This window comes from Columba livia, chromosome 18 (genome assembly GCF_036013475.1).
Source record: "Columba livia isolate bColLiv1 breed racing homer chromosome 18, bColLiv1.pat.W.v2, whole genome shotgun sequence".
Classification (NCBI taxonomy): Eukaryota; Metazoa; Chordata; class Aves; order Columbiformes; family Columbidae; genus Columba; species Columba livia.
The window spans coordinates 11,269,311-11,293,682 of NC_088619.1; the positions used below are offsets into that span (position 1 = coordinate 11,269,311).

General features: G+C 41.8%; 1 protein-coding gene and 1 long non-coding RNA gene across 9 annotated transcripts in view; one reads left to right on the forward strand and one right to left on the reverse strand.

Moving 5' to 3' along the window:
* Positions 1–24,372, forward strand: part of CEP112 (centrosomal protein 112) — a 145,017-nt gene that overhangs the window by 115,225 nt on the left and 5,420 nt on the right. For 7 of the 8 annotated variants that reach the window (XM_065034976.1, XM_065034980.1, XM_065034982.1 and 4 more), the window contains one exon: positions 15,681–15,770. In XM_065034976.1, the coding sequence (XP_064891048.1) occupies positions 15,681–15,770 (90 nt within the window). Of the gene's footprint in view, positions 1–9,206; positions 9,366–15,680; positions 15,771–24,372 lie in introns of those variants that run through there. The other variant, XM_065034979.1, reaches the window with a different exon arrangement.
* On the reverse strand, positions 1,468–11,984 carry LOC135575779 (uncharacterized). Its single transcript, XR_010467072.1, has 3 exons — positions 11,844–11,984; positions 9,180–9,747; positions 1,468–5,885 (listed from the first exon to the last, which is right to left on the reverse strand). It is a non-coding gene; the product is annotated as an uncharacterized LOC135575779 (long non-coding RNA).

Consider the following 24,372-nt stretch of genomic DNA (forward strand, 5'->3'; position numbering starts at 1 on the left):
CATGAAGTCTTTTTTGGTTGTTTTTAGCCCTGAAGGGGTGCTGCTTTACAGCTACCAGTCTCCAAATCATGGAATTAAAGATTCCATAAATGCGTATCAGAATGTAAAGGTTTATAAAGCTAAGCAATCAGGTTTGTTTGTTTTTTAATGAGGTGGACTACACTGATTTTGCACTGGAAAATGGTGAAAAGGAATTCAAAACAAGCCATAAAATTCATTGCTTTGAACAGGAGCAATAGCACTGAGCGGGGTCCTGGGTGATTCAAAAGGTAGAGAGAAAACACTCTCATTAGTAAATGTTAACTAATCCTGACATCAGGCTACGCAGCTAATGAAGAAGCACAGACAGTGTTTATAATTATGATGTAAGAAAACGAAAATTAGCCTTTTCAAGGCCACTGTGATGGTTACAGTTTGCTGTTCGAAGATGTTTTACTCTCTGAAGAGCAGAGGGGCTTTAATGTGGAGGAGAAAGTGATGCTCAGAAAGGCACAGCTGGGGTGATACCCACAAGTCTGGGACTTTACTGGAGAGAAGAAGAAAGCAAAGAAAGAAAAAAATAAAGATAAAAACAAGTGTCTCATGTCCTCCAAACACAGGGCATCTGTACAACAGTCTGTGCGCAGCGCTGTGTAGACTTTCCAAGGGCTGCTCTTTGTTCCAGTTCCAGTGAGTTCCTGGAACGGCGCCGCCTTCCAGCTCCTGGAACAGCCCTGGCTGCGGCCGTGGAGGTGGAAACACAAGATGTGCGAACTGTGTATTCAACCAACAAAAGATCGCTGGGGAAAACGACACCTTCAAAGCGAACCTTCCGTAGTCCACAAACATTTATTACTCCGCAGTAAAGATTTTTAAAGCCTGGCGCAGTAACACAGGTTGCAGGGTTTGGCAAGTAGAGATTCAGGGTGGTGGACCTCGTCTACTTATCAATGTATATTTCCCTTAGGTATCTTTCTTATGGTGTGGCTGGTCGCAGGAGGGAGCTGGCATAGCATGAGATGGCATTGGCTGATTCCAGCATGCCTACAAAATTTCCACTATTTGTGTATATTCTAATATAGGATGCTCTTGTTTTTTAACTACTGATGGTGCTGGGTGCTCCAGGGGTATCAGCAGGAGAGAGTCACTGGGAATTTCAGCTTTCTGCATGTAAACGCTCTTGCCAAAATAAATGTTGACTTTAGAAATCTTCAGATTCCATTTAGAATGTTCTGCTGGCTCTCCAGCTTTACATGTAACCGAAACTCAAGCAGATCAAATGTCAGGGTATTTTTGAAGAAACGACTGGTGAAGGCTTTTGAATGGCAGATCACAGTGAAATAGAAATATCTTTGTTAAACTTACCATTTTCATAATGGTTGGGCTTTTCTGAAGCGTAACAAGAGAAACCTGGTGAATCTGATACCTGTACAGGGCAACTATTTTCCAATATTTAAAGGCAGTAGAATCAAGTGGTCAGTAGCACTCTTAGTTTTCATAAGTCATCGCCTTTATTTTCTATAACTAGAGTGGTTTTTTTCCATACAAAATGAAAATACTTATTGCTTCCTTAGCATTAAAGGATTAGTTACAAAGCGCTACTAAAGGAAAGCAGCCAAAGCTGCCGTATTTCTGCCACTTTCTTGCATCAGTGAAGCTGAGAATAAAGGAGCTTTCCAAGTTACAGTACTGTACTTGAAAAGGGAAGAAAAATAAGAAGTCTGCGGTGGCTTTTATCTGTGCATTGAGTAGATCAGATGGCAAACTCAGCCAGCAGCCTGGCAGGGAGCAGCTCCTGCTCTTCTCGGGAAGCCCTGAGCGCTGGGAAGCAGCACCAAGTACATCAAAAGATACAAATACGCGTCGAGCGCGAAGTTCGGCTCGTTCAAAACATCTGCCTAATTAGCACAAGTTGTATGGTTGCGAGTTCTAGCTCGGACTTTCTCACAGTTCCGTGCTCGGCAGAAGCGGCTTCTTCATCTCGTAGATTTGTGTAAGAGGTTAAACCTCCAAACGCCGTCACCAAACCCGACCCTTCGGATCCGCGGTACAAACTGATCCTGTTTCCTTCTAGCGTCAATCGCCCTATTGTGCCCAGCTAGAAAATAGGAGATGTAGCTGTTAGCCAATTTTTTCTTCTAGAAGAACGAGATCGTTTTAATTGAATGTTATTATCAGCCGGTTCTTGTGGTTTGACGCGCATTCAAAATGAAGCAGTTCATCTGCTTAAAGAATGCGTAGGCGCTAATATAATAACCTCAGTAAGTTTTTGGATGCCTCCATCCGAAGGGAAATTGGTTTGACTTGCCCTTCAGTGGAAATTCTGTGTGCTATTGGCAGCCAAAGCAGCACTAGAGTCCAGAAACAGAAAAATATCTATTCCTGTATATCGTACTTTGATCCTTTTCTCATTTAAGTTTGTATGGTAAACATTTTCAGTCAGGCCCAATACAGCTTGCCTTGCAGCTTGAGGAAACTGTCTCTGTGTGCTCATATAGTACATGTGTATGTAAGAAGGTGAAGAACGACGTTAGTTTTATTGAAAATATACATTGTACTTTGAACCTTTTGCACGTGGATTCTGCACTTACTGTGCATATTCCATCTTGCGTTGGCGTTTGGGATGCTTTCCCCGGGAATGCTTCATGCACCATCTACGCTCCTGATTTTCTCCATTGGTGAACAGGATTTGATATAGTAAATATTTTACTTGTTGACCCTTGAAAACATGCATGAAGAAGACTGTGAACCTCAAGGCTGAAGCTTTTTCTTAAGCTCTTCTGTGCAGACATCAATAGTTTTGTATCTTGGGCCACTTGAGAAAGCCTGAGGGTCTCCAGCGAGGAGACTGTTTCATGGAGCAAAAAGGGTTCACCTGTTTTCTTCTTCAGGGGTCTGCCTGTTAAATTTATTCTCAGGAAACTGAAGTAAGAGTTGCCTGCAGGATAAAATTTAGGACTCTAAATTAGCGTCTTGGCAGCGTCCCCTTTGAAACCGCCAGATAACAGAGGACTGGAGGAGCAGTAAAGCAGAGATTAGTCAAGCACAACAAAAGCCTCGCTCCTCTGACACAACCACTTCTTAACTTCTTCTGTTACTAAAACTGTCTCTGCTTATTTTTAGTTCAAACTTTCACAGCACTGAAGTCAATAACTTCAATTAAGTCAATATGTTAATGGTTGTGAAAGCAAATCCGTCAGCACTGATTCGTATTCATGTACGACTCTAATCCCCGATACAAGACAGTTATCTGCAGTAGTGGTGAATAAACCTGTTGGAACTGCCTTCACCAGCTTGGCCAGCCACCTAGGAGACCCAAAATTTGTATTTCTAATGTGGAATATGTCTCCTACATTTGGCACTCCAAGAGAAACATATCCTCAGTGAAAACCCCAGATTGCCAATTATGAAGAATTCATTAAGAACCGCTCGAGTTCAAAGCAAAAAGACCAGTTCCTCACAGGTCAGGGCAGCTCTTTCCATGGTTCCTGCTTTGCCTCCAGCAGCAGCTCATCTCCAGAACCTGTTTATTTTTCTGCCAGGACTGTTGGCAGGTGAACAGAGTCACATCAGATCACCTCACGAGTATTTTTGTGCTGGAAACTTATGCCCTGAATATGCCATTTTCCTGGCCCAGCGTGGCATGAGATCATGGGTTTCAGACCTGTCTGTGTTGGCTTTAGAAGACAAAACATGCAATGCAGCATTCGCTTCCTTTTTTCAGATCTGCCGTAAAGTCACAGCTCAGTTTTGCGCTGGGGTTTGCTCTCTCAACAGTTTAGGACAACGCAAAGGAATAACGCAGCGTGGGGAGGGAGGAGAGCATCCCTCGATCGTGTCCTGAAAAATAATCAGGTCATTTGTGAAACTAACACCAATGAATCCAAGTCCTTCTAGAACCAGTGCAGGAGAAAACAAAATAGCCCATTTTCCTGGGATATAGTAAGTGAGGACACGTCAGCACCGAAGCTTCAGGTGGGTACACGGTGGTTTAGGAAAGCGCAGCATGCACCCTCTTGCCAAACAGGCAGCGGTGCTAGTCCAGAGCCCATCCCGGCCCTGAGAGTCACTGTCTCAGGGGTGCAACATTTTAATTTCAATAAAAGGTTGTGCTAGCATTAGAACCATAAAAAAATACATTAAAGCTTCAAGTGCTGTAACGTTTTCCTTTGTATTTTCTCCTTGGCTGCTCAGGGACTGCTGTGGGTACCCAGATGTGGTACCTTGGCCCTTTCATTCCTCTTGCCAGGTGACTCGCTTCTCACCCAGCGTCCACCCTTCCACCACCAACGTCTAAACTGGGGAGACGCAGGAAGATGCTTCTTCATGGGGGATGATGCTTCTTCATGGGGGATGATGCTTCTTCATGGGGGATGATGCTTCTTCATGGGGGATGATGCTGCAGGCGAGCGTCGGGTCCTTGCACACACGCCAGCCCTCCCTGCTGCTGCTCTCTTCCAAGTTTGTTGTGTAAGAGAGGGTGAAAGTACAAACACGAGAAAACTAAACATGAAAAGTGAGTTTGTTTGCTTACCGAGAAGCTTCGGAGTGGCAGAATGAAGCTGGATAAATAAAAATTCAGGCTACCAAATGTTAGATAGCAGCAGGAATACCTGCACGGTTGGACCAAGTCAGAGCTCTGCAGGGGGAATGAAGAGGTTCTATCTGGCTTCAGAAAAAAAGCTTTGCTTTTCTCAATATTCCAAATAATCTAAATTTCTTATGTTTTTCTTACCAATATTATTATAATTTGTGTCCTTACAGTTTTGCACTTGTAATTCAGCAGTTACCAAAGACTATATAACAGTTGGAATCGTATCAGTGGATGTTAATTGTCTTCACACCTGGAAACACTTTGACCACGGCTTCGCGCTCTGCGCCAGTGAGTGACTCACACTTGGTGTGTTCTTTTCTTCCTCCTAAGAGAATAACACATCACTTCTGCTTACACTTGTGCAAATCCGAAAAGCAAGGAGGACACACGATAACGTGATCGATGGGCAAAAAACACAATGAGGTCTTTGTCATCTCTCTTAACATTTCTACTTGCCTGAAGTGTTTACATGCTGCTTTTTCTTTTCTACTATTCTCTCCCAGGTCTCCCATCCATCCTGAGCTGTATGAAATGTGCATTTGCAGGTCAGGTTTGGCATAACTGGGGACTCGTTTGCTAGTGCCCGTCTCTAATAGTCCAGACTTTGTGGTGTGAGAGAAGGCTGATGTCCCTGCTCCCTCCTGAACTTGCTGTTTGCAAAACCTGCCTCTGCAGAGGACGAGCTTATTTCTGCCTCCTTCTCAGATCCTGAAACTAAATCAACATTTATGCAACTTTAACAATACCGGAATTCTTAGCTCCTTCGCATCGCACCATATATGGTTTTTTCCTGCGGTTTATGTCTTATTTGTGATAAGGAAAAGTTTCTGCGTGTGTGAAAAGTCGCTGGAAAGCTGGAGACGTTAGTGTGTGGCTGCGCAAACGAGAAACCGCTGGCGCTTCAGAACTTGATCTGTTTTCTGTTATTTTAAATGCTTTTGCATTTAAAAAATGTCATCCACATAAGAATATTTGGAACTACTTACATATAAAAAAAAAATAAGCGAAAATGAAAAGAGCCTGCCTGCCTTTGAGAAGTTCCAAGCAGGTTTGGCAGTGGTTTGCTCAGCATTGATCAAGCGTTCCTCAGCCAGCCGACCTCTTGTAGCGTTTTCTACCTGCTCAGAAGCATTCTCACCAAGCATTTCTGAAACCAGAAGGCACTGGTTGGGGTTTTTTAGCTTGTTCAGAGCGTTTTGGATGATGCCTGAAGTGTGTTGTGGATACTGAGATTCGACACTTGTCATTCAAAGGTCTGAAAGTCCTGTAGAAGATGAGCCGCGCGGTCCTTCAGCCATTGTACAGCTCAAATCTGGGTCAAAACAGACAACACAAAGATATAAGAAATTGAAACTCCATTGAAATCAGATCTGCTTTGTCTCAACTGTGGTAAGAGCTCTTGATGTTCCATAGAAACCACATCTGAGCCACAGCGATCGCTTTGGCAAGTGGTTTTTTCCCCTTCTCATCCTCTTCCTCGTTACCCTGCATATAAATTACACCTAATTAGTTGCCCGTATTGGTGAAATTATCAGCGTCAAAAGATCAATAAGTTAAACTAGATAAAGAAGTATGTGGGAATTAGAGTAAAATGTTTTGAATACAAAGGTAGCAGAAACATTGTAGAGCCTGATGCTCTTTGCTACATGTGTGTATCTATCCAAAATACGCTGGACTGGTGTTCTAGACCCCTAAAATGAAAGGAAAAAGCTTCTGAAGAGCTGAACTAGATCTTACCCATGTCTAATTTTGAAAAAAAATATGATCTTAAAGGATTTTAGAAATGTGTAGAAACATCAGCATTATGACAGCCAGCATCTCTGCCATAATGTCATACGATTAACTAGACAAGAAACATTCTGGGGTGTTCTGATCAGCTATGTTAATGCGTCTTTTAAAGAGTATAAAGCAAATGCTCTATAAAATAGATACTTGAGAAACAGTTTTTGTTTTCCTCAGGGTAGTGAGATTAGAGTTTCGTAATCTGTTTGACCAGCTGCAGAGGACGTTCTTTTGCAGTTTTTAAGTAAATGAGCTTCATCTCAACAAAATCCAGCTTCCAAAATGCTCAGTTTTCACACATACTTTAAAACAGCAGCAATTGCGTTACTGTCTCTTGTTGCAAATGTAATTGGGCTGGAGGTCATGAAAGACTTTGAATAAAAGAATTTCCACGTTTCCAAGTTTCCCTGTCAAGAATCATCACGTTTTTGGCTTTCAGACATAATTTTAGGAGATATTACTTTGCTGCCTCTTACATCTTACGTGCATCGAGAGTGCCGGCGCTGTTGAGTCAAGCTCGCTCTTGTTCAGTTCAAAAAGCAGTGGTTTGCCTTGTGAGTTAATATTGTTGATTAAAGTTACTTTGAAAGGTATAAACGCATTATTAGGTTTTTGTGTGTGTGTGCAAGGGAATGTGCGTTATTTTATGTAATGGGAGAATTCCAGCAATATTGGACGGTCTTGTAGCCCATTGCACAAAATAAATAGTTTTTCTTTCATTCTTACTGGGAATCAGATTAGCCTATCGATTAGGAATATCTGAACCTTTCATTATTTACTTTTTAAAGAGCATAGCAAATAAGTTGCTTTGTAAAGCCTGCTAGAAATGTTTATATTTGTGGCTCTTCATGCTTCTGTGACGGGGAATGCATTTTCGGGAGACATTTGTAGAGCTGCAGGGCTCCACTGGAACCTCTGCTCCGTCTCCAGGTGTAAAGTTTCCCAACACCCACTTAGAGTGGCAGTTTGGTGATAAACTTAGTTGGGGACGAAGCCCTCGGCAGTGGGAAGGTTGCCTTGTTCAGCAATGATGGATAAATACGCTTTATCGCGAGTCAGGCTTTCTCTAAATCATTCTGTCCAAACCCCTCGTGTTTGTTTTTGCAGAGCTGTTGGTAAGAACAGAGCAAGCGGCAAAAGCACATGTTTCACTCGTTAATTCGTATTCACAAGAGCGGGTTTTGACTAGCGCAGCACATCCATTGACGTGATGTTTTAGACATTCTTACGACGTAGCATCAAAAATTCAAGAAGTTGTCTGGAAACGTTGAAGCCGCATCAGGTCTTCACAGGAAACTTCTCCGGGAATGGCAGACTCCTCGCTCTCCCTTTGATTGCAAAGTGTTTAATAAAAAGCAAATTAGGAAATGAAAATAGTCTTGCGGATCAATCAGGCGCAGCAGCTGCACCTGTTCAGCGTTATCTGTCAGACATTGACCTGATTGGGAGTGTTTTAGTTTGTATAATAGTCTCAAAATCAGACTGAAAGGTTGATTTAAAAAATACCTGCTGTATTTTGTGTGTGCTCTGAGGCTGATAACAAACTCTGCAGTTCAAGTTTTAATAACTGGCGGGGGGGGTTAGGAAACTTCAAAAGGTTTGTGATAAATGTTTTTGACAATGCGTCGGCTCAACGTTAGGCAGAATCTTGGTAAATCCTCTCCTAAGTGGTTTAAAATGGAGTTTTGAACTTTTCCTTCATAACTGTGTGCTTAAGACGTCATGGTGTCTTTGGGTTTAAAAGATTCATTTTATCTGGTGTATGTGAACCGTTGGTGTTTCTGTCTACACCTCCCAGAGTGAAAGGGGGGGAAGCATCAGCAGTTTTCTCCTTTCGGCACCTCTGCCCCTGCTCTTGGCCGTGAAACTCGTGGGGGCTGGAAAAAGGCAGAGCTGGTTTTAAAGCAAACTAACGAACCACTCCAGGTAAATTTGATAGTAAATCTTCCGAGCTGACAAGCTTTACAAATGACTCCATCGCGACAACCCTTATATTTCCTGATAACAGGCAAAGCAATGCTTGCACACAGCAACTGCTTGTTGGCTTTTGTGGTTCATTGAGAAATGCAGATGAAAGCAGGTTTATTATTGCTCTTTGAACCTCGCCCCCTTCCCCCCTCCTATCACCTGGGCCACTAAAAACAAAGTGAAAACAATGCCTTCCTTGGCTCCCCCTGAACACAATGCCTATCTTTACAATTTATACTGCTGTTTTCTTTGAATTTTTATCTTTGCAGGACTTGCTGTGCCTTGTGGCATCTTTTGCATTTCAAAAGAGTTGAGTTTATAGAGCCAAGTGGTGAAGCTCTGACTCCGCAAGGTGCTTAGGCTCTCGCCTAATTTTAAGCCTCTGAATCATTCTACTGGTGCTCTCAGGGTGTTTGAGGGATATATGGCTATAGGATTTGCAGAAAAATGGTCCTAAAGCTTTGATCAGCTCAACTAGATATTTACAGAAAATGCTGAAAACACGCCAATATTTTAGAGGAACAAAGCCGGAAAAAATATGCGTATTGACAACCCTAACAGTGCCCAGGGAATCTCCAAAAGACACCGATGCGGATGAAATGTGATGAGAAAATATTAGGGGACGGCTCAGGAGCTAACGCTGATGGTCCACTCAAGAGCAAAAGTATATACTATGCTGCCAATCAGTCTCTTGCCTGTGAATTGTGAATAACGACAATAGCGTAGCGCTAGAGCCCACCACACTGGAAAAGTGTTTGCAAATATGTTTGGTTTATGTTAAGCGACCTACTTTAAAGTTTTTTCACTACTACTAGAGAGACTGGATTTTGTTCCTGGAGTGAAATTATTCCCTTACTTCCTGAACCCCTTTTTCTTCCCACAGTCTCTCAAGGGAAGAAATAGTTGTTCGTCACAACGGCATCTCCTGCTGGCAAATCTCAGAAGAGATACAGACGGGCACCAAAAGGAGCTGCTTGACTTGCATGAGTGGGCAGAGCAACATTTCCGCTCCCATTTTGAAATACCAGACTTCCAAAAGTAAATGGGAGCTCTCATTATTCCAACTGAGAGTTGATGAACTCTTTGCCTTTGGGAATTACCCCTTTTATCTGATTCTTGACCAAAGAAACCTTTATTTTTTCATGGTAGCACAAAACGGGCAACCAGCTCTTTTGGGGACGCATTTTAAAAAGAACATCCATTGGTATTTTCATTCTGTGTTGTAATTCATGTTCACTCTTTGTGAAATAGCGTGTAGTGGTTGAAATTATATATTAGGCGTGAAGATTCCCAGGTTTGCTGTTCTGTCGTTGCATGGTAGGACACCATGCACGCTGGTCTATGCAGGACGTCTCTTCTCCCCCATCTACACATAGTTGTTGGCACCTTCACCCAGGTAATGAAGTTGAACTGATGGTAAAAGTCTAAGAGGTGAGTGGAAGGAAAGTGTTAGAGAGATGTAAAATACTGCTTAAGGTCTTTTAATTTCTGTTCCTGAGCAGCAATGAAGCATAAATTTTCTGTACAGTCATAATAGTAATTGTAATGCTACAATAATATGCATTATTAGACACCGTAACTATTTTCAGTACGAAATAATAGAGAGTTTCTTTTCTGTTGCAGTAATGTTGGCCCCTGCATATAGGTCGCGGAAAACTTTGTTTGCAAAAACAAAGCTATTGTTTTAACCAAAACCACAGAAATTTTGCCTTTCATATTGAATCAGTAGCATAATGAGTAGTGGAGCAATAGTTCAACATCAAAGGAGACTCCTTGGATATATAGTGTGTTGCAACAACAGCGAAAAAAGTTCCCACCAGAAAGGAATTCTGCCATATGTGAACAGCAAACATGTGTATTAGGTTAAAACCATAAGATTTCCTTCGCTTTACACCAAAAACATGAGAGAACTGAAGTGCAGGGGTTTTCGAACAGTCATGGGCTGGAATGCGGCGCGGGGAGCACACGGGGTCCGGGCTTTGGACAAGAGCTTTGTGCAAACCCAAAACCACTGAGGATGCACCAACGATTTGGCTCAAACGTCAGAGTTTCGCTTTTTAAAAGCACACTTGTTGTGCTCTGACTCATGGTGTTACATCAGTGGTCTTCAAAGATGTATTTTCCCAGTTTATTTACGGTAGTTATAAACCTGGGCAAATTTACTTATCTCTTTAAAATATTTTAGCAAAAATAATGATGACTTTACAAATTCAGATATTATCTTTGATGGGATGCTTGGCCTGATTTCTTTGAATAAGGGTTGCATTTGACTCTTTAAACCACGTAAAGGAGGAGCTTTTGCCCAGACAGCCCATGCTTACAGCTTCATGGTGAGATTCACTCAAGATTTTAAAGCATCTCCATACATATTTCTGGAACAAAATTTGCTTTACTTTTTGTCAAGATTCACATGGTTTTTCTTTAGAGTTCCAGAGCTCGGTTTTCTTCTCATGAACGAGCAGAGAAAACACATCAATGGATCTCATTTGAATTTAGAAGGCACTTAAAGAGGGCCCTGTATTCAGAATTATTGTTGGCACATGTTTTGAGGATGTAAAGTGGAAGCCTTTTTCTGTGGGCTTAGTAAGGATATAATTAAAACTACAGTAGGTAATTACGGTAGCTTTTATTACTGCATCTTTCATTAACTAATTAAATTAATTCACTAATGTTTGAAAAATTCTTTGAAGATGAAAAGTGCAAAGTATTACCACCTTTAGTTAGAGTATTACCCCGCACTGGTCATATATATTGGGGTCTTGATACGGGTGTGCAGAGTTGCTGGTACTGCCAACAAGAATTACAAGGGTATATTAAAAAAAGACTGTGCCGTTACCTGCAATAGTCTGATAACTGATGACACTCTTTGTTTCAAAGTGAAAATATGTTGGGGTTTTAATATTTTCCAGAAGATTTTTCCTCTGCTTGTAAGCGTCACTTATCTATTCAGCCCTCTGTACCAGGGAAATAAATCATCGTGATGCCAGACCTGCCCTGATGTGATGGGAGCGGGAATCCAGCCCCGTCTGCTCTCGGGAACACACCAAAAGTGGGAAATTATTTCAGGTTGAAGAAGCAAAACATCCCACTTTTGTAAATACAGCATCTTCATAGTAATAATCAATATCAGGTAGTTAAAAACAATAATTATTTGTTTACATAATTCTCCCAGAACTCTTCTTTTTTTCCCAGGGTTTCCAACTCTTCTTTTAAAAAATATCCTGTAGCTAAAGGATAATCAAATCAGTTTAATATATTAAAGATTAAATCCTTCATATATTCCCATTCCATCCTTGTTCTCGTGGTTCTTAGAACTCTTTCTCTCACCGGCTTTTACTTGATGTAGATTAAGCCCTGTAATTAATGCCAAAAATGTATTCCTGTGTCCGACAGGGATTCTGTAGCGCTGCCTCCAAACGCTCCGAATTCCACAAGCGGAGCTGGGTTTGAAATCAACCTCATTCAGCATTTCACTGGCGATAATCAAACCCCAATAGAATGACATGAAAAAAGTGCCTACCCAGGAATGCGGTTCAGATGTTCCCGTCTCCTTTCGCATCAGCCGGTACCCAAATATTTCATGTCCCAGCGACAGGATGGACCCATCCAGCTCCACTTGAGGTCCCAAAGTGCGACCATATTGTTTAATATTTCGGTGCCGTGATCTCAAAGCCATTACTTTTCCTTTCCATCCTTCCCTCAGTGCGACCAAAACATTTACAATATGATTTTATTTCAGGATCCTTTCAATTTTTATAAATAAATCAAACGAATGTTCCTTTTATACTGCTGTAATTCACCCACATTGTTGCAGCAGAGCTTATTATCTCATTTACATTTTTAAGTGCTTTTCAAAGTGTAGGATATCTGGGCTGGAAAGCAAAACATTTCATTGCTTTGTTCTCAAGCCAACACAAAGCACTTCCAAGGTCAGGTATGGTGTAGACTTTCAACAGCAAACATGTTTACATGGCATTTGAAAGCCGGTTTAACTGAAAAAAAACCCCATGTCTTTATAACAGTGATGTAAGTCAACTTAGCAAAGCTGAGGGACGGCCATTAATTCTGTACCTGGAAAAATTTAACTAAGTTATGCTTTGTTTTCCGTTAAGGGAAAAAAACCCACCTCTGACACTTAAAAATTAGCCTATTTTTTAAAAAATTTAATATATTTTTCTTCATCTCAACAGTTGTTACTCTGTTACTCTTCAGGGAAAATCTAAGACTCCTAAGCTGTAGAATAAAAGCTGCATTTCTGAACAAAACAAAAACTATGGCTTAAGTTTACCAAAGAGCTGTTCTGTGGTGTGCCTGGGCCAAGTCCTCTGCTGGTTTTAAGAGTGTTTTATATGACAAAAGCTTCTCCGTCAGGTACAGAAGAGGTTGGAGGGTTCTGGGTACCTGCAGCATTCAGGCTCTGGCCGCTGCCTATGAAACTTTTTGCCAATAGAGACAATTTTCAGTGTCATCTTCAATGACGTTATGGCGCATTATTCATGACATACATCGCGACCCCTCCTAGCAAATTCCAATCACGGGCAACAAACTTGCTTACCTCTAATTGCTATTTTCAGAGCTAATCATATGCAGGAGTCTACAGCAACCGGGAGATTTTGATGTTACTTTTTAAGATTCTTTGCATGGCTTTGATCAAATACTGATCCTTTGGTTTTACTTTTCTGTCTTTGTGCTGGTGGGAAAGCTGAAATACTCACATGAAGATTCGTTACTCACAAAACCAGGTTCTACAAAGTGACCGGTGTGCAACGCAGCGATAGAGCAAAACTGGTCAGGTTAGAGGGATTTGGGATGGATCAGAGGAATTCGCTTTTTGTTCTGCCATCCCAATGCAAAATCCATTAACAGCCAGTTACGAGGCCATTGGAGGAGTCTGTAAGCTCATACGGAATATTTTGTTCGGGATGATCGATGAGCGAAATATTATGACTTAACAATTTGCTACACTTAAATGCTATAGTAAAAACACCTTGTTTCTAAATTGTACTTGTTTAAGGCGTTGTCTGCTCTCATAATGAAACAAAATACATGCGCTCCATGCTGGCAAACACTGTGTAGAGTAGGTGGACCTAACAAAGACCCGGTGTCATCTGCATTTCCCAAATTAAATTACTTTTAGATGCATCGCAAACCCTCAAATTTAAAGGAACCTTTCATTTTATGCTCTGCAAAAGACGTATGTCTGTTGTAAATAAGAAGAGGAAAAGTGTACTGGTTATGTCTGGACACTTTGAGTTACGGCAGGACTATGTCAAATTAATTAGGTCTTTGATCATCTTTCTGATACGTGGAATGACCCCGCTCCTTCTTAATACATTTCTACATTGCATGGGCTGATCACTTTAAATCAAAGTCTGCTTGTTTATGTTTTACCTTACAAAATGAGATGTACAAGAAGAAAATAAAAAGCCTACGATTCACACATATATTTCATTATATTAATGCAAATTCCTGGTGCTGCAAGACTTGTTGAGTATTGAGGACCGGTTATACATTCAAAGCCTGCATTTCAACATTTCTCAGAAGCGGTGATAGCATGAAAGTCCCTGGGCAGATTTGAAGTTCATGCTTGGGTCTGGTTAAATTTTTTGGCATCAGAACATGTAATAGTCTTACAGCAAGAAGACTTTAAAGTTAATACCTGGCATCACTTCAAAACAATGTGCAAGATCTATCATAAGTAGTCCTCTTATCTTATCTCAATAGCAATTTTATCCTGTAAATGATTTGAAAGTACGGTATTTCAGGGCTGTGGAAAAGAGCAAGGGTTTTTTTTTTGTTAAATTGTACGGCGAGTGCTTTCAATGGTCCTGGTTTATGGACGGGTGTTCGTTGGAGGACACAAACACGAACCATGCTTCCTGCGCCATGCAAAGCTCACTGAGAGCCCAGGGACTCCTTCGGCTCCTTCCCAGGTCTGGGTGCAGCTCCAGCTGTTTCAAAAGCCCCCCTGGAGGCACCTCCGTGTTGTTTCTAATGTTATCTCCAGCGCAGGTCCCTTCCCAGGGCCAGCCCAACTCTGCGCCGCGTGTCCCAGCTGATGGGAGCGCTGCCCGCACTCCTGTCCTGCAAAACATAACTCCAAGTATTCCTTCCCAGCCGATGGGAGCGCTGCCCCACTCTTGTGCCATACAAAAGATAACTCCAAATATTCCTTCCCAGCCGATGGGAGCGCTGCCCCACTCTCCTGACATACAAAAGATAACTCCAAATATTCCTTCCCAGCCGATGGGAGCGCTGCCCCGCTCTCCTGCCATACAAAAGATAGCTCCAAATATTCCTTCCCAGCCAATGGGAGCGCTGCCCCGCTCTCCTGCCCTACAGAAGATAACTCCAAATATTCCCTTCCTGCTGCCACTGCCACCTCTGTGTCCACGTCAATCTTCCCGCCACATTGTGCGCTTTGCTTCAAGTCCGCACTTGCCGCTAACAATGCCTTTATTCAAGCTGACAACATAACTAAGCTGCTGGTAAATGTGTAAGTGAGTGTTAAGTGTGTATTCAAACATTCAACAATGACTAGGAAACTTAAAAAAAATCTTCGGAACTTTGTGTTGTTTGTTTGCTGTGTATCTGTTAGAAATAACATGGACTATTGGCTCCGTGGGGCGCGACTGTGCTTTTGTTAAGCGTATAACACAAAGATCAAGGCTCTGAGGGACTGCTGTAATAAAAATAAATATATAAGAAGAACAATGATGACAAAAGAAATTTGCCAATGCATTTTATGAGCTTAGTTTAAGAGTGATTATTTCTGAACTAAATAAAGACTGGATAGTTGTAGTAAAGTGACGTAATCATAATATTCCTTTTATTTATTGCTATTTATACTTAATTTGTAGATCACATGCTAAGACTTTGCTATGGGGCATGAGGGGAACCCCTCATTTCAGTAATATGGAATACATTTTCACTGCAAACTCCAGATATGGGTTTCCAGAGACAGGATTATTCTTCTGGCTTAAAGGAGAAGTTGTTGGTACATGTACAAGTGTCCTGGAAGCACCGACTGCACAAATAACACCACAGCAAAAACCTGAGACGATGGCAAACGCAATTGTTGCAATTACAACATTTCCATTTCACATTCAACCTTTGAGGGTATTTATTACATTTTATTATGAACACTTGTAGCCTATCATAAAATAGAACTACTAAGATGTAACAACTCCCGTTCAATGAGCGGTCCTACCTGTGCAGAATAGCTTTGCTCGCTAAGGGTGGGCAAACTGATCCCGCGCTGTTTTCTTAACCAGCTCACTGAACGACATTGCCCGTAAGTTTTTCTGCCCCCCCCGCATTTCTCACGCGTGTTTTACACCCGCTGGTTCTGTTTCAGGCCCTACAAGATGAAGTGGAAATGTGTCGCGCTCAGGCACAGGCTGCAGAGAAGAAGCTGCAGTGGCGGGAGCTGGAGACCCACGAGCAGGTACTGGTGCTGCCCCCAAATCCTCTCCCTTGGGCAAGGAGGCTCGGTGTTTAAAAAGAATATCTTGCTTCAAAGCTAAAGCACGTATTTTTCTGCAAAATTTTCAGCTAGCTTTCTTTTCTGGGGTTTTTTTTTTTTGGTAATAAAAGAGAATTAAACCATCTGAACCCTACAGGCAAATACTTATCTCACGCTCTATTGCAAGTTGGCATTTCAACTGTTCTGTCTGTTAAATGATGCATTTATTTTTGAACTGTCTATTCTCTTTTAAGAGAGGTTTCTGAGGCTACTCTAACCTGTTGTTTAATGGCTTGTATGAAGAGAATTGTAATTGGACAATAACTGAGCTAAAAATAATCTTGATTCCCGATCTTATGCGTTCATTGTTGTAGCATGTTGTCTGTAAACAGTTCCATATGATTAATAGTGCTAAAATATTCTAGATGCATTCTGTGAAATCAGAGATTTACTGTCCTTCAAGCAAAATAGTGTATGTAGGTTATAGACTAATATTGAAACAGAAAGTCAATGATCTGCATTCAAACCAGATTAAGTTGAAGTATTCAGGAAAATATCCAGGTGGTAGATATGGGAATCAAATACAAAATTTACAGATTTACAGTTTTTGTGGAATTTGAGAACTTTATTAGGTGCTGAGTAAACAGTATCAATATCATGTATCATACATAATGGGTTTCTAAATCCCTCCAGAACAAAAATGCAGAAATGACAGCTCTGTCATAATTTATAGTTGTTATGTCTTGGCCGGGCTACCTGTAAACGTGTTCATCAAGTGTTAACAGCAGCTAAAGGCTCATTAGCTGATTAGGGAATTGAAATATTTAAGGCAGCATCTTAGAACTTGTTGCTTTATCAAACCTTGTCTGAATCAGAATTGCATAAAACGTGAGAATTTGTGCTGGCGCTATTACAAAGGCCACTTTTCGGAGCTCTTACATTTCTGTAAATAAGGAGCAGATAGGGTTAAACAGCTTCTGTTTTTCATTAAAAGGAAAAATCTTGTGTTTTGATTCTATAACAATAACAAACAAATGAATGAGACATGAAAAAAACATTTTGTTGTGCTTTTAATTAAAAATAAAAAGCTGTTTCTCATTATGGCTTGTTGGGTGGTATCTTGGCGCTCCACGTTTGTCTTTTTTTCAGTGCAATGTCCTTATAACTCTTCAGTCTCCAAGAGTGACTGACAGATCCACGGAGCTTAACCCTTTGTTACAATAACCCTCTGGATATTGTACAGAGTTAACCTCGCTTTGTTATAATTATCCCACCAATAACGGGGGGCGATGTGTTCAAAGGGCTCTGGTGGCAAGTCCTGAGCTGTCTAGAGGTGAGCGTGGTGCTGCCATTGAAGATGAGCTGTTGTTGTTATGGAGCTTTTTCACTCCAATACTTCATGTTCTCCTGCGAAGTCGTGTTTTCTCCTGTTTATTTTTCAATCCTCTTTACAGTGTGAGTAGATGCGATCACGTTATATTTGTGTTGTTTCATCAGTGGTACAGTATGGCAACGTTACGCGTTCCAATGCAGATGAATGTACATCTGTCAAAAGTGGGAACTTCTCCCTCTTTGACTCACCTGAATAATTTGATCATTTCTGTAAAGGTTGTCCTGTCCCTGCTAAGCACAGTTTTCTAGGACAATGGTCCATGTGTTGAGTAATATTATTGTACTTGTTGACTGGAGTCTCAGAACTTCATCTCGAAATGCTGGATGTTTCCTTAAAAAATTAGATGTCTAACTTCTTGAGGCATGTAATTGTCTTCATGGAAAGTGGCAAACTAGCAGTAAATAAAGTGTAAGTCACACTTAATAGATATAGTTTTTTATATATAGGTTTCTTGATATGTAGTTCCAGGACAGTTAAAGCAATCTGGGAAGGTTCCTAGGAAATTTGGGTGCATCCAGACCTCTCCTTGCAACGCAATGAGGTAGTTTTGTATATGTCAGTAATATGTAACTGTGGGAACTGGCTTCTTGTCAACTAATCCCATTTAGTTTTCATTCCTGTGCCGTGTACTCTTGTGGCGTATCGCTTGGTTGTCTCTGATACGTGCCTGGATGTGATGTAAGACAAGATTTCTGATGGAAAGATCTCTCATTCTGCTAAAAGTCCTTGAGCCATGGCTTTGTGAGATTGTCGGTCATAGTTACAAACTCCAAATTGTTCATACGGCAGACTTTACATCCTGTAAATGTGTAATTAAAAAGACGCACATCACTGGGAGCTTAAGCATGTGCCTTAGTGAATCCATTAATGTAGATGTGCCACAAATTTTGCTGAATTGGAGCATGTATAAAAATTAATGCTAGTGATCTTCTTGCTTTATTACTGAGATTTCTTTAGAATCCCTTATTTCAAATTCCTTTTTGTAAGGTTAATCACCCCATCTCAGTGTACTGAAAAGCTCCAAGAATCTCTCTTTTGAGAATTACAGGCAAGAATTGTTTCAGAAAAAAACCCTATTCTTTTCATTCCTCATTCTAATGTTTGTAACTATAGGGGTGGATTGAATATGATGTAAAATTTCTAGTTGGGGAATTGGCAAACAACTGAAGTAGCATCACTGTAGATACACCATAGGAATACTCCTCCGAGCAGTCAAGTGACAAATAGAGTCTTAAAGGAGAGAGATTCTCTGAAGACAGAAAATCAATTATGTTCAATTCATGAATATTACTGAGGAAATGAAGGAGAATACCAATGTAGATTTCTAGCCCTTTAATTTCTTTTTTCTCAAATAGATTATAAAAAAGGGAGAAAGGAGTTATCTGAATAAGGATGCCGTAGACGTATTTGGAATAAAATGGAACAGCTCAGTTTGTTAAGTGGATTTCACTCATGTTGAAATGAAAGCAGGAGTGATAATTGTAAAAGAGCTATGATTCAAAAGCATTCAGCAAGTTTTCATTTTTAATGTTTATTATTCCGACTTGCTCAAGTTTTTTTTATGGCTGCCGGATATTTACCACATTCAGCCGAACTTACTGTTTCCATGCCAACTAAATACATTTGTTCTCAGGCGAGCGCCGTGGTGCATCGTTCTGCAATTTCAGTTGCTGTGTAGCACAGAGAACTTCTGAGATTTACCCCACCTTCTCCTTGATGGGAACAGTGCTGGGGCCCGCAGATTCGTGGAGCTGTGAGTAAAGGAAGAGTAAGGCAGAGATGAGCAATGCCCGTGTCCAAGGTGCGGGTCCCAAGTAGTTCTTAATACACGATAGCTGGAAGACTTGAGTACTATTAATATCCCTTTCGTTTAGGGCTTTAGGTCCATATTTCTTTTCAGGTTCATTTTTGAAGGTATCGCAGAGATATAAATGCAGTTGGATAAATTGGCAGAGAACTTTTGCCCTCACTTCTGTGTCCTGCCGTACATGATCTGATAAAATCACGTGGAAGCAGAGGAGTTTCCTCCATCTGGAGGTGGGTGAACCGCTGCAGGAAATTGGGCACAACCCAAACCTGTCCCTGGGTACAGGACTTTAGCTCAGGCGCCCCAGATAATTGTGAAATCCAGGCAGTGCTTCTGGGGCCCCTGCTGTGAATTCCCAGACGTTCTCAAAGGGTTGTCATTCTCAGAACGTGTTAGAGTCATCTAAAATCAAGCTAAAAAGCTCTGGGTTAGGTATTTAAGAATGAAAAGCTCTGCTTTGTGCAGCTGCAGGTGAGGAGGGTTTGAGCCGGTTTGTTTTGCGTAGCGCTTTGAGAAACAACCGCTCAGCACTGGGGGCACTGATGCAATTCTGCCATTTGCTCCGGTTGCTTCAGCCCAACGTCACTGAAACACTTCCAGAATTTTCCCCCAGGGACCCATTTCTGCTCCCACAGAAATGAGAAGAGCTTAGTCCAGATCTGAAGGATCTTCACCACAGAAGTGACTCCGGGAGAGCAGCCCTGGCACCGTCACCGCCTGCGGACCGGGGATTAACCCCTGGGGCACCTTCTGGTGCCACGGGGAAGAAACGAGAACCTGAAAGAAGTTTCTGCTGTGACTTCCAAGAACAGGGACACCGAATATAGTCACATTAAAATAGTTTCTGCAGCTCTGCGGGGCTGAGGAGGGTCCTGCCCTCCTTGCCCGTTGGCTTCTGTCCATCCATCGCTCTGCCACTACTGGATCAGGACCGTACTGCCTCCTTCAGCTGGTTTCCACCCATAAAGCGTTTCAAATACGTATGTATTTTGTGAAAAATGGAAGAGACAAACAGCACGAGGGGCGTCGCTCCCCACAGGCTGGCACCTGGAGATCTGCACCATCCAAGATTTCTCGTCCAACTGCTTATGGTGAACAAATATCAAGTTTAAAACATTTCTATTGAAAAGAAGATGTTGGAGAGCTACATACAAGCCGTGACAAATCTGATGTCAGCAAGAAAGCTGGTTGGGCTGTTTGGCGTTCACAGACCAGGACGTCATTCCTCGGTGTGGTGTTCTTTTCAGACTTCACCATAGAGGCTGTTGGGGGAGAATCAGACTGATTCTGGTTATTTCTCTATAAGGGGCCTTTCATAGATATAGGTGCCCCTACAGGTGTATGGCAATGTTGATGAAGGCACCATAAAATAATTACTGACATTATTTGGAGCCCAGTTCTACCACTTTTGTGGCAGTTAGTATCAACTATACATGCCATTCCTTTGATACATTCATTAATCGCTTTGATACAGAAGCACCCCCATATTTTTAATTAAGACTGAGATTGTTAGAATAAATCATAACTTTGCATTTGACATATTTAATATTTTGTATAGCATTTTCTTTAATGGCCTACTATAAAGGAATGCAGAATTAAGCAGAATATAGTAAGTTTTATTGTATAGCATGAAGTTTCAGATTAGCAGAAGGAGATAGAAGCTGGGATTCAAGCACAGAAAAACAGATTTGCAGGTGGGATTTGAAAGGAGCTGGAAATCAATGGAGTTGAAAGTTCCCAGGAGCTCCATATGGCAGGAACTGCGGGAGAGAAGGATCTCAGCAACCGTGCAGCTGTCAAAGGGAGAGGAGGTAGATGATGATGATGTACGTGTGGAAGGCAGTGATCAAATGTTGGCTTTGGTAATCAGACACAACTGGAAAATACACAAATCTATACCTACTTCACAGAACAGAATGAATTGCTGGAACGAAGCGGCCAGCTGGAGAAAGACGGTAAAACAGAAACTACAGATCAAACAGTTGAAAGGGAAAAGATAATTTTGACCAGAAAAGAACAGAAGCATATGCTGGCATGCAGGAATTAGGGAGTATTTTTAAATGTCATTTTTCTAGCTCTTCGTCTTAAACAGCAGCGAATGCGAAAGAGATCTTTCTTTTAAGAGAGCAGCACATCATTTTAGAGTATCTGTGGTTTGCTTGCAAATTATCGGTTAAGGGAATTTTGTTCTTTCAGAAGCGTATAAAGTAGGACTACAAGGGGCAATGATGCTGGTATTTCATGTGTGCAATTAAAAGAAAAGAAAAAGAAATGTCAGTGCATGGAGGAGCCAGTCGGATGACAGACAAGAAGAGCGGAGACACCCCATCTCCAGTGCAGGCCCTCAGTGATGTGTGCTCAATTAGTGGAGTGTCCCATTGATTTTTTTCTGGCTGATGAGGTGGCTGGATGGAGCTAAAAAGCCCTGAAAAGGCCAGCTTTCTGCTGGTCTTTAACTTCATTTAGATTCCGAAGTATTGTTTTGTTTGCAATTTAATCGGCACAAACCCAGACGTCCACCCGGGAGCGCAGCAGCCGTGTCCAACCCGGCAGCCTGTTCTCCAGGCGAGATGCCGATTCGATATTTGTTCTTAGAAGAGCAGAAATAGTGATAATAAAAGTAGCTTCTGATTATTACCTAAGAAGATTTGCGTGTTCACGCAGCCCTTGTGAGAACATTGAGCCTCATCCTGCGCCTGCTGAGCGTCAGTTCTGGCTGTCGTTAGCGAGCGCTCAGCACCCGCGCGTGTCAGACACCAAAACCTTGACTTGCTGAACCAGCCCAGGATTATAGAGAAGGTAACACATACCGGCATGTAAAGCCAAAACACATAACTGCATTCCAGCGGTGGTGTCGAAGATGCTTGTAGCTTTATTTCAGAATTAATTATCTCGATAGCGTATTAGGAATCGACAGAGTCAGAACAAACACCATGTGTTGTCAGCTTGTTGGGGCTGGGCTGGGTTAGGTTTGTTCCTCCAGGCCGGGGGTGGGAGCCGCAGGACCGCTGCTGGCACGCTGAGGACCTCTCCGATGGATGGAAGGACATCACCAGCAAGAGCCGAAGGAAATACAAAGATGGCATCTGCCATGAGTCATTTGGAAGGAGGGGAAGAGAAGTCGGGGATCCTCCAAATCGCAGCTGGAACAATAGCAGAGCCCTGGAGAGGGGGAGGCTGAGAGAACAGCGCGGGTTTTCTAGCCACAACATTCCTGGTTGTTCCGTGGTGTTGACAGTGAAAGCTTTTATTCCCCTCCAACTCGTGTAATCCCAAGAATGCTGTTCTCGCCATATGCAGCCCACTGGTGGTGTTTTCTAAAAAAGGTTTTGCCTGCCTTCTGTTTCTTTGCAGCTCTGAATTATATAGACTTGTATTGCTTAGCTGCAAACAGGATTTTCCAGGTGGGACATCTTGGTTAAGAAAGATATTGAAATACAAACCACTGAAGTAATAGAGCCTCTTGGACGCAGGTTAGAATAAAACCACGACTTAGAGCAGCAAGCCCAGCATGCAGCGAGCAGCTCGGCCTAACTGCAGGTCCCCGCGGGTCAGTAAAACAACACAGCAAAAATGTTTTGGACGCTCGGATGGTTTACTGGCTAAAGACAGAAAAACAAAGAGGACAGCTATGGCACCAATTTGTGTTTTACTGGGGCTGTCAGAACAGAGGAGGTTCTGCAGCGGCGTTTTCTCAGCGGAGAGCAGCATGGTGTACACTTGACAAAATAACTCGCTCAGCTGATGTTGCTCGGTTACTGTTTTCAGCTGAGCCAAATTCATGCAATTTATAGCGTTCATTACTTTTCTTAAGAACTCGAGAACATTTGTATCAAATTGCGTTTTATTTCTCTAAATCTGGAAGAATCGTATTTCAATGTGCATTGCACAGTAAGAACAGAAATTCCCACTGCCTGAAATAAGAGAGGATGTGGACTAAAAAGCAGCGGATATTTGTATTTAATTATACTGTGAAAAGACAAATGTTCAGGCTTTGTTCTTAATATAAAAAAAATGATACATCATTTGACTCCTCATTAGGAAAAATCATTGGGGAAGATTTCAAGCTCAAATTACATTTTGTCTTATGAAATCGGTGAGGGACCTGAAGTTTAAGGAGGCTTCAGGTTTTGGTGGTTTCAGGTTTTTGTGGTTCCTCGGTTGCAGACGTTGTCCCGCTGATGGGTGAGGGGCCATACAGACCCATGGTGGTTTTGTGGGACTCGAGCGGTGCTCCCTGAGAGTTCCAGAGCGCTGAGGAGCGGAGGAGTCACTGCAATTATGGAGAACACAAATGAGCTGCGATTAATCATGACTTGGATATTCTTTGGGTTGTTGTTTGGGTTTTTTTGTTGATTTGGTCTTTTTTTTTTAATTGGGATGGCGTTGTAGTAATTTGTCCTTTGCTTGCCCTTTTCAAAGTGCTTTCAGAAAATTGCTTCAGTAATCTTCACACCTCCTGAATGAAGTTGACCCATGCAATATTATTATTATTATCTTTATTTGGGAGGATGAGACTTTAGTCTGAGATTAAATGATTTGCCTAAGGCTGTAGGAGTTATTTGTACCCTTTTGGTACCGTAACCTGTCTTTGGATTTGCTACAGCAGATATTTCGCATCTTCTTTCAGAGATGAGCACTGCAGGCCAATGCAGAACCCAGCCCCGCAAACATCCTTCAGCAGCTTCTACAAATCATGAGTAGCTGCAAAACTGAATTGTGCCACCTGAACACTCCTTGAAATAGGAAAATTTAAGCCTGTCTTATGTTACTGAAAAGCGTTTGGCCAGGCCTGACTGCTTATTTCTCTTCTGGGCATCAAAACCAACTTTTCTCTCTTTTGAGAATGGTCAATGCCCAACTATGGCAAGATCTCATGGTAGTCTGTGCAATTATAGCTTCCATGCTTTTTGCATGACTTCGACTGTATGAATATTTCTCTCTTTTTTCTAATTTATTGTGTGACTAAGCACACGTGAGCTATGTGTGGCAACTTCAGCTTTCATTTGCTTCTCCTGACACCAAAGATGATTGATGGTAAAACTTTAAACCTCATATGTTACCCACCAACCTGAATAAACAAAGAGCAGTGTGGCAGCTTAATATTAAAAGCTATAAAACCTTCCTGGGGGTTCGTGGATTAAATCAACTCACCAAAATGAATTTTCAGAAAAAAACCCTCACTTTCTCAGGATTGAAGAAAAATGAACACAACAGTAAATGAAATAGAGCTATCCTCATCCAGCAGACCAAAGCCCTCCTGAGGGCTGAAGAATTGCAATTTAAAACATCTCTCAAGAGGGCAAGAGGAGACACAGTATTTGTGGATCCTAGGGAGGCAGCTTGAGGCTATAAAAGAACAAAAAAGCCTTTAAGGCACCAAA